This window comes from Camelina sativa, chromosome 2, assembly GCF_030686135.1.
Source record: "Camelina sativa cultivar CO46 ecotype springtype chromosome 2, ASM3068613v1".
NCBI classification, from domain to species: Eukaryota; Viridiplantae; Streptophyta; class Magnoliopsida; order Brassicales; family Brassicaceae; genus Camelina; species Camelina sativa.
Window position 1 is genome coordinate 11,771,663 of NC_141881.1, and position 24,038 is coordinate 11,795,700.

Consider the following 24,038-nt stretch of genomic DNA (forward strand, 5'->3'; position numbering starts at 1 on the left):
ATGGTTGCATCGGTGATCGATGGACAGGGCCGATACGAGGATGGATCGATTGGACTATGGGCCGATGGATGGCCTAAAGGACTCGGTAATCTCGCGGAGATTTAAGCCGACTCACGGGTAAGGAAACCGAGAGAAATGGAAACTCGCGGTAAAAGGAAAGGTGATCGGATAAGGATAGATGCGAGAAACAAGGGAAGTCGGGGGCGGTGAGACTTATCGTTCTAAGGCAACTTAGGGCGATTTCGTCGACCCTATATAAGGGACAAAAACCCTTAGAATTTCTCTAGTTTTGCAAGAGAGAAAGAGAGAGTTCCATCGAAGCTTAAACCGAAAGATCCTACGTCTAAGTCGAGAGAGGAACGGTAAGTGTCCTTCCACCTTGATCCGTCGATGGTTATGGAATATATCTCGGATACTAATTGTATCGATCTGTCCGTGTAGAAGCGGGGATCAGATCCAAGCATAGGAACCGAGAGTTCAATACCTTAGGTCGATACCGAAGGTGAGTGCGTGACTGTGGCCGAGTTCCATGGTTGATTCTCTTGACCCGTGGTTTATTTAATCTCGTTGATTGCTTGTCTTGTTATGGTTATGTGTTCTATTGCAATATGAATGGTGGTTGGTCTAAACGATTTAGGCAACTATCCGATGGGAATTGTTTGACTTGCGTGACTTGATTGGAATATACCCTGTGTTAGATTGAGATCGTTGAACTGAGCCTAGTGAGACGGGATGACCGCTCCACTAAGTAAACTTTGTTTGCTTACGCCTCCTTTTAATGGACGCAGGAAGAGAAAGGTCCGATGATCAGGACTATAGTGGCTGACCAGCTCGTGTGACGAAGGCAAGGGAGGAAGGAGGAAGGTGGCTTTGGGTAGATTTATTCATGGCGTTTGTTTTTATAAGTTTTTGTTATTTCCATGCATGGGACAAGTTGTTATTTAAGGATGAATCGAATCTCTTATTATTAATGAATTCGTATTTTTAAGTTATATCACCTGTTATACATATCCGCTGTTAAGTCTTGTTAAATAATTGAGTAGAATTCAGAGGCCCTAAGAACATTTTTATCGGTCAGTATGTCCGAGTGTGGATTTTTAGGGTCGGGGTCTTACAATAAGCTCTGTTGCAGCAAGCAGTTGGGGGGTTTGGGTTTTAGGAATGTTGATGCTTTTAATTCGGCATTGTTGGCAAAGCAACTGTGGCGGCTGATTGAGGCTCCGGATACACTGTTTGCACGGGTTTTCAAGGGCAGGTACTATCGCAATTCCAATCCTATGGAACCGATTCATTCTTATTCTCCATCTTATGGGTGGGGAAGCATTACTTCCGCTAGATCTTTGGTTAATAAAAGGCTTATTATATGGGTTGGTTCGGGGGAGTCCATTTCAATATGGACGGATCCTTGGGTACCGGCTCAATCCCCAAGACCAGCGTTCAGCAAGGCTCATTTAATTAATTGTCACACAAACACTTAGCGTACGGATAAGCTCAAGGAGTTTTTTACCCCGAAAGATGTTGATCTGATAGGAGCCATACCTTTAGGAAGTCGTCGCCTAGATGATTCCATGGGATGGCATTATACGAAATCAGGAAAGTATACAGTTAAATCTGGGTATGACACGGAACGTTTTGCTATATCACAGCTTACGATGGTCTCTCGAGCGGGTCTAGAGATAACTCCTCTGTTGCCGCCGTCTGGGGTGTTTCCTTGTACACCGAAAATTAAACATTTTATGTGGCAGGTCTTGACAGGATGTATTTCGGTTTCGGCAAATCTGCGGCGTCGCGGTATTGCGTGTGTTCAGCGTGTGTACGGTGTGGGGCTGAGGAGGAAACAATTAATCATGCTATTTTCCGATGCCCACCGGCTCGATAGGTGTGGGCTTTAGCTTAGGTTCATGTAGGTCCTAGTTCTTTCCCGACAGAGTCTGTGTACGCTAATGTAGACCATTTCTTAGGTTCTTCTAACCCGGGTTCTCAGATAGCCGCTTTCCCGTGGCTTATGTGGTATATTTGGAAAGCGCGAAATGCTCGTGTATTTGATGATGTGATGGATAATCCACTGGATGTAGTTCGGTTGGCGGAGGGTGAGGCGAATGTCTATTACAGGCCCAGGTGGAGGTTGAGGATGAGGATCATCCCCATACTCCGCTTGTCCCTAATTCTAGACAAAGGGGGCCCACACGTTTCCTCCATACCTCTTTTACAGGTTATCGGTGTTTCGTTGATGGCTCTTGGAAAGTGACAGATGCTCTTGCAGGTGCAGGTTGGGTTTGTTCTTCACCCTCAAGATTCGGGGTCAGTTATGGGAGCAACCAATTTCCTGCGACGTTTGTCTCCACTCCATGCTGAAGTAGAAGCTTTCATTTGGGCTATGCGATGCATGATCGGACATGACTACCGGGACGTAACTTTTTATACGGACTGTTCTGATTTGGTGAAGATGGTGTCTTCTCCTCATGACTGGCCGTCTTTCACACCCTACCTCGACGACATCAAAATAGATCAAGCGGAGTTTTCTTCTTTTTCTCTATCTCTAGTTCCCCGTAATGCAAATGTTACAGCGGATTCCCTGGCATACCAAGTGCGACTGTCACCGCAGTATGTCTTGTTTGTGAACTCTTTTCCCTCAAATTGGTTCTTTTGAACTGATTCTTGTTGTAAAAAAAAAAAAATCATATTTCATCTTTCAATATTAAATTGTGACTCAAATAACATAGTCAACATAAATCAACCGTTTATGTAATTATAAAGTCAAAAATATAAGTACTGAAACAATATTTTAAAAACTGAAAATTTGAACTTATACAATTTAATTATTTTCCCCCTAATTATTATGGTTTTGTGTTTTTTTTTTTTAATTCGAAATCCAGCCGATCTAACAAATTAATAATCATTTTTTTTCCGTAATTTTAGACACCACGTGGATCGGACTCTTGGACAATGTAAATGGGCTTGGCCCAATTCATTTGACTTTTGTGTATGTTGATCGTGTTCCTCGCAATTCGCCGTGTTCTTTTCTCTTCTTCGCTCCCTCAAACTCAGTCTTCTTCCCGACACAACATACTCCGATCTTCTGCGCTTAATTCCATATCTGAACTCAAAATTCAAATCAGTAATCTTGAAACGGCTTAGATTCGAAAAATCTTAACTCTGGAGGTGATGTTTTAAGTAAGGATACTCAGTTTATGGAGACCGAACCGTCGCGTCGAATGTGGAATTAATCGTGGGTGTTGTTGAAACCCTAATTTCGTGGGTTTAGGGTTTTGTAGCACAGTTTTTTTCGCAGCGCAGACTAAAATCAAATGAAGAAGAAACAAGAAGAGAGTTCGTTGGAGAAGCTAAGCACTTGGTATCAAGATGGAGAGCAAGAAGGTGGGGAGAGAAGTGAGAAGAGAAGGTTGAGTCTTAAAGCATCGGACTTTGAGAGTTCTCGAAGCGGTGGGAGTAAAAGCAAAGAAGATAACAAGTCTCTGGTTGATGCAGAGCATCAAGATCGTGATTCCAAGGGTTCTGATAAGAGAGAGAGAGACGGGAGAGAACGAACTCATGGGTCTTCTTCTGATTCGAGTAAGAGGAAGAGATGGGATGAAGCTGCTGTTCCTGTTATTGATGGTGATTATAAAAGTGGTAAGCTTTCTGATTCTAGACATGATAGTAGTGGTGGAGAGAAAGGTTCTGTTAGTAATGAACATGGTGAGGGTAGGAGTCATTCCAAGTCTGATAGGAGTTTGAAAGCTAGTAGTAGAGAGGATAAGAGTAAGAGTCGAGGTGTGAAAGATGATGATAGGAGTAGTCCTCTTAAGAAAACGAGTGGTAAGGATGGTTCTGAGACAGTGAGAGAAGTGGGTCGATCTAACAGGTCGAAGACACCAGACAGAAGTGGAAAGCGTCATCAAGAATCTGAACATTCGGATGCAGACTACGAAAAAGAGAAATATGGTCGGAAAGATGAGAGATCCAGAGGTAGGGATGACGGCTGGTCTGATAGGGATAGGGATCAAGAAGGCTCAAAGGATAATTGGAAGAGAAGACATTCTAGTAGTAGTGATAAAGATCAGAAAGATGGGGACTTGCTTTATGATCGTGGCAGGGAACGGGAGTTCCCAAGGCAAGGACGTGAAAGGAGTGAAGGCGAGAGGTCTCATGGTCGTTTGGGTGGCAGGAAAGATGGAAACAGGGGTGAGGCAGTTAAAGCTTTGTCAAGTGGTGGCGTTTCAAATGAGAATTATGATGTAATTGAGATACAAACCAAGCCACTTGATTATGTCAGAGCAGAATCAGGTCCCAACTTTGCTCGTACGACTGAATCCGGTCAGCAGCCTCCTAAAAAGCCTACTAATAATGATGAAGAGTGGGTTTACAACCAGGAAGGTAGTAGACAGAGAAGTGAGACTTTTGGGTTTGGAACTTATGGGGAGGATTCGAGAGATGAAGCTGGTGAAGCCAGTTCTGATTACTCAGGGGCTAAAGCAAGAAACCAGAGAGGTGCAACTCCTGGTCGAACTCATTCTATGCAAACCCCTAATAGAGGTCCGCAGGCTCCACAAGGCATGAGAGGGAACAGACCCGTAAGGGGTGGGAAAGGAAGACCTGCTGGTGGCAGAGAGAACCAACAAGGTGCCATTACAATGCCTATCATGGGGTCACCATTTGCGAACCTTGGAATGCCACCACCCAGCCCTATTCATTCTCTTACTCCTGGTATGTCGCCAATTCCAGGCGGTCCTGTTGTTACCCCTGTCTTCATGCCTCCATTTGCCTCAACTCTTGTCTGGCCTGGGGCCCGAGGAGTTGATGGCAGTATGTTACCTGTTCCTCCTGTTCTCTCGCCTCTTCCTCCTGGACCATCAGGCCCAAGATTTCCTTCAATTGGCACTCCACCAAACCCGAATATGTTCTTTAATCCACCAGGTTCTGACAGAGGAGGGCCACCTAACTTCTCTGGACCTGCATTCAATGTTTCTGGACAAATGGGACGTGGAATGCCATCTGATAAAAATTCAGGGGGTTGGGTTCCTCCTCGAGGTGGTGGACCTCCTGGAAAAGCTCCTTCTAGGGGAGAGCAAAATGACTATTCCCAGAACTTTGTGGATACTGGAATGCGGCCCCAGAATTTCATCCGAGAGCTGGAGCTTACCAATGTGGAAGACTACCCCAAGCTGAGAGAGCTTATACAGAAGAAGGATGAGATTGTATCTAACTCAGCTTCGGCACCAATGTATTTAAAAGGCGACTTGCATGAAGTTGAGTTATCTCCCGAGTTATTTGGAACTAAGTTTGATGTTATTCTTGTTGACCCACCATGGGAGGAATATGTCCATAGAGCTCCTGGTGTTTCTGATAGTATGGAGTATTGGACATTTGAAGACATTATCAATCTCAAGATTGAGGTGACTATTCTTTAGGCCCTTCAATTGCTCATAGGATTTTAGGGTACACACATTCTCCTGGGATATATTTTGTGTACTACGCTTTGCTTAGCACTAGATCTACTAGTGCAGATATCATTTTTCATCTTAAGTAATAGGTGGAGGAAATAGTGATACTGAACATATAGTATTTTGACTTCTGTGTAGATTTTAGGGGTAAGGTTGGTTGCCATCTTTGCTATTGTGGTTTATAACAGAAGCAAAAAATTTCCATGTATCTGTAGGCGATAGCTGATACTCCCTCCTTTATTTTTCTCTGGGTTGGTGATGGTGTTGGGCTTGAGCAAGGGCGCCAATGCCTAAAAAAGGTACAGGATTTAAACAATTTCCCATTTCATTTATTGTTTTGGGTTTCACTTCATCTATATTTATTTTATTTTGTGTGTTACAGTGGGGTTTCAGAAGGTGTGAAGATATTTGCTGGGTGAAGACGAACAAAAGTAATGCAGCACCAACTTTGCGACATGATTCTCGTACTGTGTTTCAGCGTTCCAAGGTTCAGTATGGTCTGCTATTACCTTCTCGTATGATTTCTGTGTTGCATATCTTTGCTTAATACGTTTTATTGTTTTCTCTGTATAGGAGCACTGCTTGATGGGGATAAAGGGTACTGTTCGGCGTAGCACTGATGGACATATAATCCACGCTAACATTGACACTGACGTAATTATTGCTGAAGAGCCTCCTTATGGTTAGTAAAATGTATTTTGCTTGTCATATCTTGTTCCGTCTCTCTGTTCTGCTTCCAGCTTACCCCCGCGTTAAAGGTGAATATGATAAGAAATCATCAATTATGCTACATCACCAGTTAGATGTGTATAAATAGGATCGTTGCTTCATGTGATTAAGGTGTCGAGTGTTTTGGTACTGGTTTGGGCCGATTGTTGGGAGGGAAACGTTGCGTTCTCACAAAAGCAAAACCCTTAATTTCCTTTGGCTGTCGGATATGGTATATGTGATTAGTTTGCTGGATTAGTCTTGGATTCTCTATAGTTTGAGCTTGTTCACTGAGAAAGATATACGATTCTGTGGTTGATTGTAACAGGGCCATATTATGCAGTTGTAGCCGTACTATTTATTGGAAGTAAGTGTTACTTAATTACATCTCTTTACGCTGCAAATCTGTAGGTTCCACTCAGAAGCCAGAAGATATGTATAGGATAATAGAGCATTTTGCACTTGGTCGCCGGAGGCTTGAGCTTTTTGGTGAAGACCACAATATTCGAGCTGGCTGGCTTACTGTTGGAAAAGGCCTTTCTTCCTCAAACTTTGAATCACAGGTAAAATCTCATACACTCTGCAAACATCTATCTCTACCTCCTCCTGTATTTACATGAGCTTTAGAACTATGCAACGAACTTCTTTGACAGCATGGGTAAGATGTGTTTGACCTGTTTTGGATATTGTGTGCTTTAGGCTTTTGTGAGGAACTTTGCGGACAAGGAGGGTAAAGTGTGGCAAGGAGGAGGAGGAAGGAATCCGCCTCCAGATGCACCACATCTCGTTGTGACTACTCCTGATATAGAATCGCTGCGGCCCAAATCACCAATGAAGAATCAGCAACAACAATCATATCCAACGTCTCTAGCCTCTGCAAATTCCTCAAACAGAAGGACCACAGGAAACTCACCACAGGCAAATCCTAATGTTGTTATCTTACATCAAGAGGCTTCTGGTTCTAACTTCTCTGTTCCGACTACCCCACATTGGGTAGCACCAGCGGCACCAGCCTCTGCAGGTCCTCCTCCAATGGACAGCTTTAGAGTGCCTGAAGGTGGCAACAACACAAGACCACCGGACGACAAGAAGTTTGACATGTACGGCTTTAACTGAGCCCTGCACAAATTGCAGAGTTTCTAAAATTGTTTTTTGTTCGATGGATTTTTTTCCACCACCTTTGCATTGAGAAACTCTGTTTACTTAACGGTTTTGGTTCTCTGTTTGTAATTCTTTTCATTTTTTTTACCTTCGTAGAGCCACCAATACTTTATATTCATTTCATTTTAAGCTTTTACCTAATACTCCCAATTTGCTTCATACAAAGTGATGTATCCAATTCAAATCGCGTTAACTCTTTATATTCACAATTTACAAAGTCTTATTTGGTAAATGATTTCATTGGTATAACAGTATGTGCAAACCATCGAGTGTTAGAAGCAGCCATGGTTTCTCAAGGAACCTCCAAGAGACCAGAATCTAAGATTCACTCACTCCACATTCCAACAGAAATCTCTTGTATTCGAGCTCGACTCTGCTATACGCTTCATTCATTTCATCCGTAGCTTCCTGATTCGCTGAAGCGACCTGCATGCAGTTAGCTTCTTTAACAACTGGAGCATAATCTGTAAACGTATATTATGCAGAACTTAAGTATGTAACTGACACTGTCTTCTGGTGACGAATCATGTTCATCAGAAGCAAGTGGCTCGTTCCTATCACTCAATGCAGTTCTCCACCTTGTTCCTTTGGAGCCAGGGTGATGACCTTTTGATGTTTTTCTGGGGATTATTGAGTGTATCGTCCCAATTATGCATACGATGCACAATCCAAGGACAGGAAGCAGAGAAGTGAACAAAACACCTGAGTTTAACTGAAGAGAGACATGATTACAGGCTGGAAAAAAACACACTAAGAGTATACAATTCTAAGTTGCATCAAGATTCAAACAAACATCTAATGCAAGAGTTTAGGCTAACACCACCAAAGCATTGCTGAACACATAGATCCAAACACAGTAAGAAAACTCAATATACTATCCAAGAAGACAAAAAAAAACATGAATTTCAAAGCAAACTCAAAATCCTTAGCACTCCTAATGGCTAGAAAGGTGGGGATAGTGGGCTAGTAGGGATATGTTCTTACATGTCCCAATTTGTGTCGGTGTTGTCCTGAAAGATTCTCTGCAGTGCTAACAGTCTCACTATATTTCTCTTGCCGACGTAAATCAGGTAACTCCTCAGTTGTGTTCTGTCAGTACTCATCAATTAACCAAAGACTAATATAAGTCAGGATCTCCCCAATTCAGATAGATACTATTTAAGGACACCTTCAGTGATATACCATCTTAGAGTCATCTATAACAGAAGAAGGAACAACAGCGTCATGCTCCTCTTCAAAATTTGTGTCATCAAGTCTACTAATTGTCTGAGTTTCTTCAGAATTTTCAACCGATACTCCATATTGCTTCAGAATACGTCTCAAAGACTCGCTTCTGCAACATCAGAGAGACTAATTCTATGAAACATTGCCAAAACTAAAGTAACTTTGATTGTTCTCATTAAATTAAAACAGGTAAATTACGAAATAAGTGTAGGGTTCTATCACACTTATCTAAAGAGAAAACTGCTGATGAAGCTGAAACCATCATTTTTTCAAAGCAACCACCACTAAATAAAGAACTCAATCACCAGAACCACACAATTCTTATCATAACTAGCTTAATCCTAAACTCCACAACACAATTCTAATGAGAGATGAAGTTCATAAACATTTTCACTAACAACAATTACACACACAGAGAGAGAACAAAGTCATCACCTTTTAGCAGAACGAGCCAGTTCGTGTTTAGTCCTCAGTTCCTTCTCTGACATCTGTTGAACACGAAACCTCCATCTCTACAAATACAAAACAACCACATAAACAATACTTCACTAAAAACTCAAAAAAAAAAGGAATCTTTGCTTGTAACCCTAACCTCTGAAACTCGTCTAAACCGTTTACTTCTGAAACCAATCAAGGAGGAGCCGAAGACGACCTCATTGATTAACAAAGCAGCAGCCCCAAGGTGTAAACTTGCCATGTACCCAGATGTTTATAAGACGAAATGCGGAAGATTTAGAGGACCATGTTCCACACCACTTAGAAGTTAGAAGACATTGTCTTCTTCTACTACTATAAAGCTTCGTCTTCATCTGAAAAGCAGAACACATGGTCCCCAATTGGCCAATTATCGTTTAAATCGCTCAAAGACTCATAGAAAGATACCAAAGGGTCCTCAGTTTTCTGATAAGGACGTTTCCTTTTGGAATATCTCTGAGTGAGAAAAGTAAAGGGTTGCTTTGTAAGGAATTAAAACTTTTGGGTCTGTATGTAATTTATAAATAGTGTAAGGGTGTAATAATAAATTCTATACCGAGTAATGAGAGGTGCTTCCAATAGCAAAAAAGAAGAAGCAATCATTCAGATTTTTCAGATTGTGACATCTTACCTTTTTTTCTTACCGCAATAAATCACGCGCGAAAGTCTCCAACGTCCACGCGCCTATTCCACTTCTTCATATCCACGCGCTTCATTTTTTCTAATTCAGATTATATTACTTTCAATATGTTAATGCCAATTTGAGTTGCGTGTAGGAGAAGTTATTTTCACTTGCTTATAAAAAAACTCTGAAGCAATCCAATTTTTACAAGGAAAAATACCTCTTGTTTATGTTGTATTTGGTGATATTGCAATTGCAGAAGGTTTTAATGGTTGTTATTACTATAATGGCCGTGGCATGTGTTGGGATACAATCCAAGTCCCACATCTGAAGTTTGAAAGGATTATCATTAATATATAAAGGATTAGGGTCAATCTACTAATTGCCAATTGGTTTTTAGTTAGAAGCCCAAGATAAGCCCAAATTTAACATGGTATCAGAGCCCAAGGTTAAAATTCTGGTGGACCTAGAAAAGTGGATACAGACATGCCTCTTGTTAACCCGAGTAATGGGGCCCAAGAAGGGGTTTATTGTCGGTCCAAGTAGGATCGGTTCGAGATGGAGTTATCATCTCGAGGAGGCGTGTTAATATCCCACATGTGGTCCTTGGTTTGAAGGGGAGATTGTTGGGATACAATCCAAGTCCCACATCTGAAGTTTGAAAAGATTATCATTAATATATAAAGGGTTAGGGTCAATCTACTAATTGCCAATTGGTTTTTAGTTAGAAGCCCAAGATAAGCCCAAATTTAACAGCATGATGACAAAGTTTTGTGATTTAATTAGTAGCGTTCTATCTATCTTTCATAGCGTAAAGCTTCCGTGGCTTTCTTCATTTTCTCAGTCTGAATTATAAGAGATGTTTAGTTTTAATTTATTTTGTATGCTTAGCTACCAGAGTCTCCAAACTTCAACGTAAAGCTATAACGCTTGATGCTAAACTCGGTAGAAACAACCAATTTTACCTGATCAACATCGAATCTGTTGGAAGAACAATGGTAATCCAGGTGATGGAGATGTTTTGACAGATGTAAGACAGCGAGATGATAATTAACCCGACGACTACGAGCTGGTGTCATCGAGATAATTTAGTGTCAATGTCCTCCATATCATACAAGTGCCTCGGGTGAGATCATCTATATCGCAGCCCTGAAAACGCTGAACATCTAGAGGAACCGCATGGTATATGTGATCCATATAGTAACCTTCAAGCACAAGAGTTGGTCCAAATTCTGCCTCATCCAGGATGGTCGGTCCACGACTATCCCGATAAGCGAGGAGATGATTGGATAGGGGATCCAATGACTTGGGAGCACGATGTTGGAGTTCTCTGATCAAGTCGTCTTTACTTCTACCAGGTAAGTAAAGATATTTGATTAATACTTCATTTCTCATTGGAACTTGGCTTGAAACTAATTAGGCTTTGTGGACAGGACCCGGGAACCAAATCAGTAAAGCGAGTGTGGACATCGATCAGTGTTGGTACAGAAATATATGTTAGCAATAGACAAGAAGAGTGACTTTGATGTTTTTGTTCCAAAACAAACAATCCTCGTGATGTTGTTGTAGCAACACTAGTCGCTTTTGCTTTCTGTTTTTTTTTTTATTCTCACTAATATGTATTTATTTTTCTGTCAATAAAATTCACAAGCGAAAGCTCATATGCCTCGATTACACATGATGTCTTCTTTTTGTTTAATTTTGTGAACCTGATACACAAAAATATATGAAAAGGAATCATTTTCTTTTTAGTTTTTGTTTGGAAAGAAAATGTATTTGGTCTATGTATTATTGGGTTTCTAAGTTTAGGCCCGACCGGTGGTGTTAACTTTATGAAAACGTGTTTCCAGAATCGTCCCTAGCACAACTTCAACATCTTTCTAACTCGTCATTAATACAGCCAAGTTGTCTGATATTAATACAAGAAAAGCAATATTTTTTTTAATGATCGATTATAGAAACAAAGATGTAAATTCAACTTTAACTAAAATCACTTTTTTTTTGGTCTTATGACTATTTGAAGCCGTGGAAGTTGACCAAAACAACTGCAAATTAATGCCTTGGAAAGTTACTGAGGCAACATATTTTCTAATTTAATTAAGAGTTCATAAAATTACTAAACCTTTTGGCACAAATCAAACTTTTAATTTACTAAAATTTCTCACCCATCCTAAAGTTACTTGATTTTCAAATCTTTTTTTTTTTGTCATAGCTAAACAACAATCATTTTTAACTGCCGATTTTATAGTTATAACACAGAGTAACAGCATATGTTGATCGGCTAATAATAAGTTGTGATGGCCGTCCGTAGTTTCTTTCTTTTCTTTTTTTGGTTAGAAAAAACTTCTTAATCCTTTGTTTGTTTTTATGTGAAATTTATTTAAGAAAAGAAACGAACGACAAATTAAAGATCCATGAAGATTAAGAAAATAACTGAAAATTCCAAATATCTAGTATTTTTTTTTTGTTGCTAAACGATTAAAAATGTTTAAGGCCTGGCCATATAAAATTTGTGGATTGAATCTATTTATCTTTTTTGTTTTTTGGTCAAAAGAATCTATCTATCTATATAGCCTAAAATTTGATTATCAAAAGATCTAAAAGATTGCTGATTTTTTGTATACATAAAAACCTTTTAAATTAACGTTTAGGCTGTCGTGGAAGAGCCATTTGACTTCCTAAACAACGTATTCTAAAACATTTGTTTAACAACAATTTTGAGTGGCTTAAATTGGTAACTTGTTAGTAATATATAAAAATGGGTTTTGAGTTTTAGAGTTTCGTGTGATTAACGAAGGAAATAATCAAAGCAAAAAAAAAATTACTTAAGAAAGAGTCAAAAGAGAAGATGGAAGCTAGCTAGGGCAAATAAATGAGGAGATGTACCAAGAACGTCAACATCTTCTCTCTCTTCCCTATCTCTCTTTCTTCTGCAATAATACAATTTGCGTGTCACTTTCGAGCCCTAAATTAAGCTCTGCAAATTCACCTTTCTCTTTAATTTTCCACCAAAGGAATCTTAAAATCATAAATATTGCGTGTCATTATAAAAATTCGATATGATTTTAAAACATACATGATACATATGTATTAATCTCAAAATGTAGATACAAAACATATACAGATATTTCAACTTTTCAACTTTTGTTTGGTATGTTTCTCACTTTCTTGAAAGAATGAAACATACTTACGTATATTTACGTGTAAGTTATGTATGTGTTAAAAAAATTGAAAAGTTAAATGTTAGGTTACTAATATAAATCACACATGTTTAAAATAAACATTAATAACCAATGAGTGGTGGAACACAGTGATATATTTTGAGTGGTGCAAAAAATTCTTTTGGATTTATATATGATAGGGTTTGTCATCCAGATATTTTACGATTAATTTACATATTTTTACTATATAATCTTCGTTGGTCACTATCGACGCTTTAATTAGAAAACTAAAACTTCTAAAATTAATTGATTAGTGGTTCGGTCATGGATTCTTCCGGTTACAAAAAAAAAATAATGTCTGAAACATTGTCCTCATATGGATGAAAATGAAATTGTAGTGAGAAAATTAAGTAATGTTTTTTTTCAACATTTTCCTTATTTTTTTTAACCATTTTAGAGATTATTACAATCATCAAAACTGAAAATAATGACAAAGATAATAATAAAATATTATGGTAAAAAGTTTTATGGTAAAGAAATAAATATCATATATAAGCAAGAAGCTATTTATATTTACAACTGCTCTCGATCGTTTAATAGTTTTCTTAAATAATGTTATTTTTTAAGTTATAATACTTTTGGTCATGAGCTAATTCAATCAATATTTGTGAGATAATACGCTTGTTTTTGGCGTTTTCTTTGTAATTAGGGATTCAGAAAATCATGATATTGATTTAAATTCCAATTTTTCAGACTTTGATAAGCTACCCACTGATACCCCAAGAATTTAAATTATTAAAAAATGTAATTGCCATTATTTTTACCATGAAACGAAACCTTTTTACGTCATACCCAGTAATGAAAATATTAGAAAGATACATAAATCGTATCTTCTGAAATCCCAAATCTTGGTCCTGCCTTGAACTTGATCAAAATATGAAATGATGACGCATGTAGCTTAGCTAGAGTCTCAATTTCTCTCAAAATTAGAAATGAAACAATGAAAAATTAACACTTCAGATTTTTAGGAATTTTTAGTTTATAATACTTTATATATGAGATTTTAGCTTAAATGAAAGGTTAAAATAACTTTTTTTCTTTCTCATTAATTACTTTTTCTTTCACATAGCCAAAACTTGAGATTCCTAAGCCATACACATTTTTTTTTTTTTTAACTATGTAACAATCGCATTGGCAACCGCAACCACAGCAATCACATTCTCTCTTTGGGACATTGGAAGGTGAGCAAAGAAAGAAACGTCTACAAATAGACATATTGAGTGGGAAGCTTAGGGTTTTTGAAGAGAAAAGAATTTGGGTTTGTTTTTGGGATTCTCAAAAAAAAAAAAAAAAAACTCTTTGAACTTTTTTTTTTCCTTCTGTTTTGTTTTCTTTATAAAGGAGAAAGAGAGAGAAAGAGAGACTTTCCGAAAGCTGAATTGAGTTGGGTGAAGCAATTCTCAGGTCTGTCTGTCATGTCTTTACTTCTTCTTCTCATAAAGGAAAACACTTCTTGATCTCATCAAGTTCCCATCTTTGTACACATCTCTTCATTCAAAAACTCTACATTTATATCTCTCTATATGTGCAGATTCCAATCTCATAATAATTCTTAACTCGTCATGGGTTTTTTCCTTCATAAAACTTAATTTTCACAATTATGAAATATTTTCCTTTTTTTAATACTTTCTTCTGTTTGATGCTCTTTCCCCATGAAAGAAATAGAGAGAGAAAGAAAGATCACAAGGGTTTAAGAATTAGGTTATGTTTATTTATTTTTAAGTTTCTCGCATGTAGATCTCTGCTAGATTCTCTTTCCTTTCTTGTCAGCTAAAGTGGAGTTCTTTGGTCTGAAAATCGTCCAAATCTGTTTGTGTTTCTTCATCCCTCTTCTCGAAACTAAGCATGGTTTTGTCTCTCTCTCTCTCTCTCTCCCTTTCTCTCTCTTTCTTCTTTGTGTGTAATAATGTTTTCTTGTGTGTTTCCCTTATGTACTATATAACTTCAGTTTCATGTGCATCAGTGCCTTCTTCTTCTATATCAATTTGATTTGTTTTCTCTCTCCATATTTTTCTTGTTTTTTTCTTCTTGGTAATATTCTTAGATTCTTCTGTGTGATTTTAAAGAATGTCTTCATACATCAGTTTAGAGATCAATGAATTTTGTAAAAGTTCTGTGTAAGTATTTACATCTTCCAATTTTATCAAAAAAAAATTGAAATGATATCTTCTAGATCTAAGTCAGAATTGATTACGTATATGTTGTTTTTGCATTTGACCCCATGAAGCCTTATAGAAATTAATGGAAGAGAGAGGGAGAGATCGTACAAGGGGGGATGGGTCAAAATAATTTGTCAGATTTACCTCCCCGGTTCTATTTTTTTTTTAGTCATGATGGGAAGTTAATATAGATTTTACATATAGAAACCTATTTGTAAGAAGCATTACATGTATTGTTTATGATCCTGATCTTGTATGGTTAGGTTCATAGTGAAAGTTTTGGATATATTCTTAATCCTCTAGTTCCAACAGCATCAGATCTGCATCAGATCCAATTTGATTCTTAATTTATTTTCCCGAGAAAGTTGGATACAACATCCTTACTCTTTTATTTATACATATATATATATATATATATCTATATATCTATATAACAAAAGTTGAGTTTGGTAGATCTCTATTAAGTATATTAATTCAAACTCTAGCTTTAGGGTTTTGTTTATCCTCCTCCACTTTTTATTATCTACAAAAATGTTACACATTTTCTGGTATATATTCTTTTATATCCTCTTGTAGTATATATCAATTATGAATTGGGTGTTTGTTAAACGGTATATTTGTCTTATCAATAATGTTGAAAATTGAGCAATTCTAAGTGTTGTTTTGTTGTTTGAAATGAAGGATGGGAAGAGGAAAGATAGAAATAAAGAGGATAGAGAACTCGACCAATCGACAAGTGACGTTTTGCAAAAGAAGAAATGGACTTCTCAAGAAAGCCTATGAGCTTTCAGTCCTTTGCGATGCAGAAGTTGCCCTCATCGTTTTCTCCACTCGTGGCCGACTCTATGAGTATGCCAATAACAAGTAAGCTATTTCTTGTTAATGAAAGATATGCTAATGAAATATACATAAAGTTTGGGATATGTCAAATTTTGCTAGTGATTGTTTGAATGAAATAGATGCTAAATAGTTGAGATAAAATATAGAAGATACTGAAATGTAAACATGTGACTTTTCTTGGTCTATATAAATAATGTTGACCCATATTTTTTAAAAATAAAATCTAGACAAAGAATCACCATTTATAACAAATAATGTACATATGAAGTTTTTATTTCAAAAGCATGTTATATACTTTTAGCTAAATATACATATACATATATACATATATATATATATATATATATTTGACAAAAGTAAACTATAAATATATACGAACAACCCCAAAGTACTAAATACACATACTATTTTCATATATTACCTAATAATTTTGAGAAAACTTTAGAAGTCAGTTTATCAAAAAAGAAAAATCTTAAAGAGATAGAGAAACAGAAAGAGAGATCGTACCATGTATTTAAGTACCAAACTCATGCTAGCTAGCTAGCAGTTGCAGTGTTGGTCAACACAGTCTTTTTATTGTTTTTTGCTTTTTGACAAAGTTGTTCTTGGAAAACAATTGTGCAGCGAGAGATGTAATGTTATGTTGTACTCTTCTTTCCTCTTTCATCTTAAGCATATCAAATCTATTTCTTCATGTCTTAACTTTCCCTTTTTGGCCTTTTCATCTTCTATCTTCCATTTCCTTTTTAATCTTGATTTGAAGTCACTTCAACTGTTATATTGTATATATCCATAATATTTAGTTCCTTTTTTTTTTCTTTTTCCATGACACAGTCTCACAACTGCACTTTCTGTCTTTCAATTAAAAGAGTTGAATAATTTATCTGAAATTCTGAATACAGAAACATATTATTATTCTACATTATACGTACAGAGAGTACATTGCTTGTTTGTCAATGCTAAAGGCAACATATATGTTTATATGCTGACTTCATTGCCAATGCTAACTATCCATCAATTTAACCAATATTGACAAAACCTATAAAAAAAATTTAATGAGATCTTATTTTAAAATATTTTAGGGTGTGATTAGCTTGGGCCTTGGGGAATGGTGTGATTGGTTATCTGCGTTAACATTTGCATTTAAATTTCCATTTCGTTGTTTTTAGACAAAAAAAATTGTGGCCATATTATAATTAATCCGAATACTGTAATATATATACCACAGTGATTAATTGCATAAGTACTTTTACTCTATGCTCTTGATAACGAATGAAACTGGATGTTTATTTGTAACAGCATAAGATCAACCATTGAGAGGTACAAGAAAGCTTGTTCTGATAGCACCAACACCAGCACTGTCCAAGAAATCAATGCCGCGGTTTTACTTTTTTTCCTCAATCTCTGTACTTACGTAACAGTTAACATAATATATGTATACATATGCGTATACGTTCTTACTGTGATGATGATGTTTGAATTTACAGTACTATCAACAAGAATCTGCAAAGCTGAGGCAGCAGATCCAAACGATTCAAAATTCCAACAGGTTTATATATATGACCAGCTTCTCTAGCCATGTTTATATGTCTGGTCTATTACTATTTATGTAACACATTTTTTAATTACATTGCAGGAATCTGATGGGAGACTCTTTGAGTTCCTTAAGTGTCAAAGAACTTAAACAGGTTGAGAATCGCCTTGAGAAAGCTATCTCCAGGATCAGGTCCAAGAAGGTAGACTCTCTTATACATAACCTTATTCTGTGATCAGTATCCTGAATGGTTTATATACATATTCTACATCTCCTTTGTGTTTCTTGCGAGATACAGCATGAGTTGCTTCTAGCTGAAATCGAAAACATGCAGAAAAGAGTAAGTAAAGCTCAGCTCAATAGTGTTTTGCTGTAAATTTTATATTGTGAATCTTTATATATATATATGGTTATATTAATTCTGCAGGAGATTGAGCTTGATAATGAGAATATCTATCTACGAACTAAGGTAAGAACATAGTTAGCATAATGTGTTCGTTAATACCACAGACATATCAAATCAGTCACATGTCTAACTAATTAGTATGTTTCTTAACAGGTAGCAGAAGTGGAGAGGTTTCAACAACACCATCATCAAATGGTCAGTAGCTCAGAGATTAACGCTATCGAGGCGTTAGCTGCCTCACGCAATTACTTTGCTCATAGCATTATGACTGCTGGCTCTGGATCTGGTAATGGAGGTTCTTACTCTGATCCCGACAAGAAAATTCTTCATCTCGGATAATCTCGTGGGCGTGAAAAATAAAACGAGGTGCGATCACAGTTTATAAAAGCTCTTCATTCTGAGGATCCTCTACTCAGTTTCTATCTCTACATAAAATATGTTTTGGTTTATAATAATTCAAAGTACAATGAAGGTATTGATCCTTCAAGACTCATTTGGAAATTGTGTTGTGTGATGGTTAAGGCAATACTCTGGTTTTTAATGTTTCATATGGTATCTGATTTAGTGATTCATATCATACAGCAGAGCATATACATATGATTTTAAAGAACAGAACATGATTATCTCTACATAACATATGTTTGATGTATTATTACAATACAGGACTATAAGATGTGATTAAAGAACAGTGCACTTCTTGTTGAGTTCGGTGCGTAAAGAAGCAGTCTCTCTCTCAGCTTTGTTAAGTTGTTCTCTAAGCCTCCTGATCTCATCAGTAGATAGTTTCTGAATTTCATGCATCTTTTTCTCGGTTTCCTCTCTTGCTTCTTGTGCCTTAGCTAATTGTTCCTTTACATCCCTCAATGACTCCTTCAGCTGATTAGAGATCTAACAAAAGACAACAAAACCAACATGTAATAACGATATATTCATATAAACATTACATATAAACCAACGAATGAACCTGAATGTACCTTCTCCTTTATCCCCTCGAGCATTTCGTTATGTGATTTCTCTACTTCCTTTTTCATTTGAGATATCTCTTGTTTTGAAGACCAACCCTTCATTGCTTCAATCTGCTTCTGCTTTTCCTCGATCGTCGCCTCATTCTCCTATAACAAGGTAGATGATACATAAAACTAAGATAACACAATACAAATTGTGAATTCTTGTTTTGTAAAACAGATTCTATCTTTTTTTCACCCTTAGCTCAAGTGACAAGTCAGCCATATAAGATCTTCCATTGTTCTTCTTTGAGATTTGTTCGACGAGGTTGAGAAGATCTTGGACTTGCTTCTCTCTCTTGCTCACAGAAGCATTACGCCTATTGTCAAACAACACCTTACGGTCATCACATTCTTTGAGAATTTCCTATACAGAGATGTTATCATGTAAGAGATGCTGATAGTTCATACAACATTAACCGCTCTTGGTGTACAGTAATAAACCGACCTGAAACTCAGGACAATCTTCCAAATAGTCATCTAGAGTTTCTCCATCTTCAAGTGCATCCTCATTGGTGAAGACAACGATTATATAATCAACGATTTGACTTCCGAAAAGGATCTTTAATGTGCGAAGCGTCGACTGTTCCTCTTCTGTTAACCGGTTCCTTACAGAGAAAACAAGAAGCACTGCATCGATACCGCTTTTAGCTAAAAGTAAACATCTAACGATTTCTCTGATGGTAAAATCTGTCGTCGAGGAAGCACTAAAGAGACCTGAAAGCACCACCATTAGGTAAACCTCAATGTATTTGTATATATATTTTTGATAAATCGTGAAAGCGTTACAAAAAACTCACCAGGAGTGTCTATTACATTGATGGTCAGACCATTTGGTAGCTCGGATTTATGTAACTTACACTCTTTGGTAATGAATTTTCCTCTTGCCTTTGACTGAAACATAGTTTTACCTAAGATGCTGTTTCCCGTTGCGCTTTTACCATTCCCTGTTCGACCGAGTAGGACTAGAGTTCTTTCAGGTTTCCACTCATTCTCCACATTAAGTGCCGATGAATCAAACGCCATTGTTTCCAATCTAACAACCCTCTATATAAGGAAATCTAATGGCTAGTGATGGTTCTTGAAATGAAAAAAAAGAAAGGTAAAACAGAATCAAGAAGGTAAAAAAAGAATCAAGAACATACCTGAGAAAAGCTCAAAACGAAATGTTATCCCAAATGAGAAAGCAAAGAAATAGTTTCGTAATTTATAGAGGCAAAACAGAATATTCAATAAGACAAATGAAGGAAGAAAAGAATAAACGGTGAAAAGATCTTTATAGTAAGAATAAAAACCAAAAGGAGTCTGACTTTGACAAGCAAGGAATCATAAGAGAAAAGATAACAATCTTTATGCTTTTACTTTGCCGGAAGAAAGGAAAATGAAGCTGCAGCTTCCACTATGATTGACCAATATATAAATCTTCCATTGAAGTGATCTGACAAAGCTAAACAAGAATCTTAGAGGTTTTGATTTCAACATTCCTGAAACAGAGATAACCTGCAGAACAAGTTACTTTAACAAAATAAACAAGAGTACTCAACAAGCAATATGGTTTTTTATTCCTCAACTTATTCGTCATTCAATTACGAAAGGCAAGACACATAAGAAGTGTAAGGTGCATGTAAGCATCTGAAACTAGTTCTAGAGTAAACAAGAGATTTCAACTTCACTTGCATTTTTCCTACGCATCTGATTGAGGGATAGAGAATCAAAGAGTTGAAAGAAACAAAGGCATACCTGATACCTCTCTACAGAACAACTACATGCTCTGACCCAAAAAGATATTATAAAGCAACAAGACTCTATTGTCACTCTAAAGAACTTAAAAAGGTCAAAAAATAATAATTGAACAGAGAGAGACTAAGTTCTTTTATCGGCAGAAGAAGAAGAAACATCATATAAAGGGTATCATAGTAAGAAAAATTAAGACCCTTATATAAAGGGTAGAAGAAGAAACATGAAAAGACTAACACAACTTAGAAAAAAATTATCTCTCAACGTTAAGAAAAGCACATTGCAGTCAGCATCAAGTTTGGTTCTTTTGATCACCATATCAATCACAGAATGGTGCACTTTTTGGAATTTCGTTTAAGCTGCATGGTCATTTTTTCGGCCCTCTCGAGATCCGTCCTGAGCTTATCAACTGCATTACTTGAATTTTTCTCCATTTCAAGTCTAGCAGCTTGCTCTCTCTTCAGCTGCAGCTCTAGCCTCAATTTTGTCTCTCTCAGCTTAGTCTCCAACTGACGAACAAGCAATAATAGGGTACTATATCATTAGTTCATGTCTTGTAAGATTCATGACTCATTCTGATAAGTAACAAAACAACATATGGACAACTCCAAAACACATTAATTACCCTCTCCATCATGTGACTGATCTGCTGATCTTCATGTGATTTCAGAGTATCTTTCATCATCTGAGACATGTCTTGTTGGTTCATCTTCATTTCCAAAATCTGCCTCTGCTTTTCTTGAAAAGCAGTCTCATTCTCCTAAGAAGCAGATGTAACAACCAAGATAAGCAATCATATAAGACATCAAAAGAGGGGATGTGTACAAACAAAAGTTCATTGTTTCACTCACTCTTATCTCGTGAGATAAATCGTCCATATACGGTTTCTCATTCGTCCTAGCGATTTCTTCAACATAGTTTAGGAGCTCTTGAACTTGCTTAGCTCTCTGAATGTCAGAGGCTTTCACCGTGTTTTCAAACAACACCTCGCGGTCACTGCAGGCCTCGAGAATTTCCTATAACCATAAACAATTCAATACTCAACGCGAAAGAACGTGAAAATCTTCTGAAAGAGGTTTCAGTAGCAATAGCAAGACCACACTAACCTTGATATCAGGACAGTCATTCACATATTCCTCAAACGTATCACCGTTATCTTCAAGGGCATCTTCATTTGTGAAAACAACGATCATGTAGTCTAAAACTTTGCTTCCGAATAGGATCTTTAATGCTAAAACCACAGATTTCTCCTCTTCTGTTAGCCTGTTCCTCAAGGAAAACACCAATAGTACTGCATCAATTCCTTCTTTGGTCAGAGATAAGCACCTTAATATCTCTCTGCACGTAAACTCGGTTGATGGAGACAGGCTAAACAGACCTGCAGAAACAAAAAGATGCATAGGTATATATATATATATATATATATATATATATCACGAGGCTTGATGGTTTTCAGATTCAAACACACATGTACATAAACACATTACCAGGAGTATCAATAACATGAACGATCTGGCCATTAGGTAGCGTCGAACTCTGTAGCTCACAGACTGTAGTCACCCCTGATGCACGACCTTTCGACTCGAAGGCTGGCCTTCCAAGAATGCTATTCCCTGTAGCGCTTTTCCCATTACCTGAACGCCCTACCAAAAGCACGGTTCTTGCAGGTCTCTGTTCTAAACGTGAATCACAAGTAACCTCTGAAACAGAACAATACTCTAAAGAAGATTCCGTCGCCACTAGCAACTCCGCGTAGTCCGAATCTATAGATAAACATAAATAAAAAAGAGCTAAGAGTATGAATTTAGAGGATACTCATATTCTCTTCTACTTGCGGTTACAATGAGATTGAAGAAACAAACCTGAAGGAACATCATCTGATAGTAGTCCTCCACCCATTTGAAAATTGTTTAGTGATAAGAGTCTGCGCTTAGCTTGCGATCTCGTGACAGGAGCTGTTGTTGGAATATGAATTTTCTCATTAGCATCAAAGACCCTTTGTATATATATGGGCCATGATACATCATAACCCTAATGTAAAAAGGAACATAATGCAAATAGGAAAACAATATTAGTTTTCATAATCCTAATGTAAAAAGGAACATAATGCTAAAACGAAAACAATAATAGTTTTTTTTTTTAACATCAGAAAACAATGTTAGTTTTCCCTTTTTTCTTTGGTAAATACTAAATAATGTGCTACTAATTCTCGAGGTTGCATGGAATTTTTTTTACCAAGGTCCGTTTCTGAAACGAAAACTTTTGGAAACACGGAAAATGTCACGAAAACACAATTTCTAAACTTTTTTTTTATTTGAAAACTCGTTAAAAAATCATATTTTCCGTTTTCTTTGATTTAATTTAATTTTTTAAGTTATATTTTTTTAGGTATATCCTAGTTGGTTTTGAGTTTTTGGGTCAAAAAATTAATTGAACGAATTGATTGAAGGATCTCAATGTCATGGACTATGCCATGTTAATTGGAGTAGACCGTGGCAAGCGGGAGTTGCTTTGCGGTGTCATCGACTACATTGGGCCTTTCAACATCGTGAATAAGCTAGAGTGGGCTGTAAAAAAAATATTGACGCTTTGTACTCTCCAGGAACAAACCGTGATCGAACCTTGTGCGTATAAGTAGAGGCTGACAACGTCCATTGACACGGCTTTCAGTTCCACCTGAATATGATTTTTCTCATAGAATCAAAGGCCCTTTAGGCCATGATACATCATCATGACCTTAATGTAAAAAGGAAACACAAATAACTCTAAATTCCTAATGTTGAATAACTCTTAACAAATAGCTCATTCCTTCTTTTTTTTTTGGGTCAAAATCATCACAGCTCATTCTAAATTCCAATATTCCATGGGATATTTATTGATTTGGGCTTTTACTGGACCAAATCTTTGAAATCAGGGATTATTGTCCATACTCTCAGATATAGGCATTTTGGGTTAGAGAAAATTTCAATTTTACCCCTCTGTGTCTTCACTTTCTTTCTCTCTTCACGACAAAACCGATTAGAAAAATCTCAATACCGCCGATCAAAATTTTTGTTTCTTCTTCTGACCAAAATCATGGCTTCTCAACTTCCAATCAATACCATGTTCGCCACTTTCAACACCAATTATTTGGCATCCAAAACACAAAACCTCTCTCAACCAAAACCATGGATTCTCTGATCTAATAAATCCAAAACCATGGCTTCTCTGATCCGATAAACACAAAACCTCTCTCAATCTCTATTTCGTTGTGCATGAAGAAATCTAAACCCTAAGGAGATACTATCTTGTGAACCCAATGGTTTGAAATCATAAACACTAAACAAATCAAAATTTTCCTTCAATTTATATGAATAAAACTAAGAAACTGCAAAGAAGAGAGAAATAATCGGATGCCATTATACCCATCGAAATAGCTGGTGGTCAACTGCATCGATTGAGAGAGCTCTGGCCATTCACGGCGGTTAGCCGGTAAAATCTGAAGCGAGAGGAAAAAAAAAAGTT

At 37.0% G+C, this 24,038-nt stretch overlaps 6 protein-coding genes and 1 long non-coding RNA gene across 15 annotated transcripts; 4 read left to right on the plus strand and 3 right to left on the minus strand.

The window, feature by feature from the left end:
• On the plus strand, nt 1-2,248 carry LOC147948471 (uncharacterized). The gene is made up of 5 exons (XM_087467073.1): nt 1-85; nt 1,102-1,367; nt 1,479-1,703; nt 1,746-1,809; nt 1,929-2,248. Exons 1-5 carry the CDS (start codon nt 1-3, stop codon nt 2,246-2,248), a joined length of 960 nt encoding a protein of 319 aa, XP_087323199.1.
• A 733-nt stretch (nt 2,249-2,981) lies between these two features.
• Nucleotides 2,982-7,454, plus strand: EMB1691 (Methyltransferase MT-A70 family protein). 3 transcript variants are annotated; one of them, XR_015578335.1, is made up of 7 exons: nt 2,988-5,396; nt 5,660-5,743; nt 5,827-5,931; nt 6,018-6,202; nt 6,285-6,384; nt 6,481-6,715; nt 6,852-7,454. XR_015578335.1 is itself a non-coding variant. In XM_010439478.2 (6 exons), exons 1-6 carry the CDS (start codon nt 3,309-3,311, stop codon nt 7,266-7,268), a joined length of 2,955 nt encoding a protein of 984 aa, XP_010437780.2. In that variant the 5' UTR covers nt 2,982-3,308; the 3' UTR covers nt 7,269-7,454. The 3 variants fall into 3 exon arrangements, 1 of the variants encoding a protein (XP_010437780.2); XM_010439478.2 differs by lacking the exon at nt 6,285-6,384 and having other exon boundaries at nt 2,982-5,396; nt 6,018-6,126; nt 6,564-6,715; XR_015578334.1 differs by having other exon boundaries at nt 6,018-6,384.
• Nucleotides 7,455-7,484: 30 nt separating this feature from the next.
• Nucleotides 7,485-11,187, minus strand: LOC104721476 (uncharacterized). The gene is made up of 7 exons (XM_010439466.3): nt 10,599-11,187; nt 9,130-9,732; nt 8,973-9,049; nt 8,496-8,646; nt 8,298-8,402; nt 7,819-8,025; nt 7,485-7,739 (listed from the first exon to the last, which is right to left on the minus strand). Exons 2-7 carry the CDS (start codon nt 9,232-9,234, stop codon nt 7,632-7,634), a joined length of 753 nt encoding a protein of 250 aa, XP_010437768.1. The 5' UTR covers nt 9,235-9,732; nt 10,599-11,187; the 3' UTR covers nt 7,485-7,631.
• Nucleotides 10,858-11,309, plus strand: LOC147948472 (uncharacterized). Its single transcript, XR_015578339.1, has 2 exons — nt 10,858-10,991; nt 11,067-11,309. It is a non-coding gene; the product is annotated as an uncharacterized LOC147948472 (long non-coding RNA).
• Nucleotides 11,310-13,671: 2,362 nt separating this feature from the next.
• Nucleotides 13,672-18,370, plus strand: LOC104721509 (agamous-like MADS-box protein AGL11). 4 transcript variants are annotated; one of them, XM_087482034.1, is made up of 8 exons: nt 13,672-14,035; nt 15,695-15,877; nt 17,153-17,234; nt 17,341-17,402; nt 17,490-17,589; nt 17,686-17,727; nt 17,815-17,856; nt 17,947-18,370. In XM_087482034.1, the coding sequence occupies exons 2-8, from the start codon at nt 15,696-15,698 to the stop codon at nt 18,130-18,132; spliced, it is 696 nt and encodes a 231-aa protein (XP_087338160.1). In that variant the 5' UTR covers nt 13,672-14,035; nt 15,695; the 3' UTR covers nt 18,133-18,370. The 4 variants fall into 4 exon arrangements, with proteins under 4 accessions (XP_087338160.1, XP_087338148.1, XP_087338157.1 ...); XM_087482022.1 differs by having other exon boundaries at nt 13,906-14,258; XM_087482031.1 differs by lacking the exon at nt 13,672-14,035 and adding an exon at nt 14,231-14,702.
• Nucleotides 18,325-20,237, minus strand: LOC104721495 (immune-associated nucleotide-binding protein 13). Of its 4 annotated transcripts, none has more exons than XM_010439498.2 (6): nt 19,943-20,237; nt 19,598-19,858; nt 19,246-19,514; nt 18,997-19,164; nt 18,768-18,905; nt 18,325-18,681 (listed from the first exon to the last, which is right to left on the minus strand). In XM_010439498.2, the coding sequence occupies exons 2-6, from the start codon at nt 19,821-19,823 to the stop codon at nt 18,472-18,474; spliced, it is 1,011 nt and encodes a 336-aa protein (XP_010437800.1). In that variant the 5' UTR covers nt 19,824-19,858; nt 19,943-20,237; the 3' UTR covers nt 18,325-18,471. The 4 variants fall into 4 exon arrangements, with proteins under 4 accessions (XP_010437800.1, XP_010437792.1, XP_087338132.1 ...); XM_010439490.2 differs by having other exon boundaries at nt 19,598-19,844; nt 19,943-19,978; XM_087482006.1 differs by having other exon boundaries at nt 19,598-19,865; nt 19,943-19,977.
• A 620-nt stretch (nt 20,238-20,857) lies between these two features.
• LOC104750289 (immune-associated nucleotide-binding protein 12-like) lies at nt 20,858-22,433 on the minus strand. Its single transcript, XM_010472068.2, has 6 exons — nt 22,397-22,433; nt 22,022-22,234; nt 21,641-21,912; nt 21,386-21,550; nt 21,160-21,294; nt 20,858-21,043 (listed from the first exon to the last, which is right to left on the minus strand). The coding sequence occupies exons 1-6, from the start codon at nt 22,431-22,433 to the stop codon at nt 20,858-20,860; spliced, it is 1,008 nt and encodes a 335-aa protein (XP_010470370.1).
• Nucleotides 22,434-24,038: the final 1,605 nt, after the last annotated feature.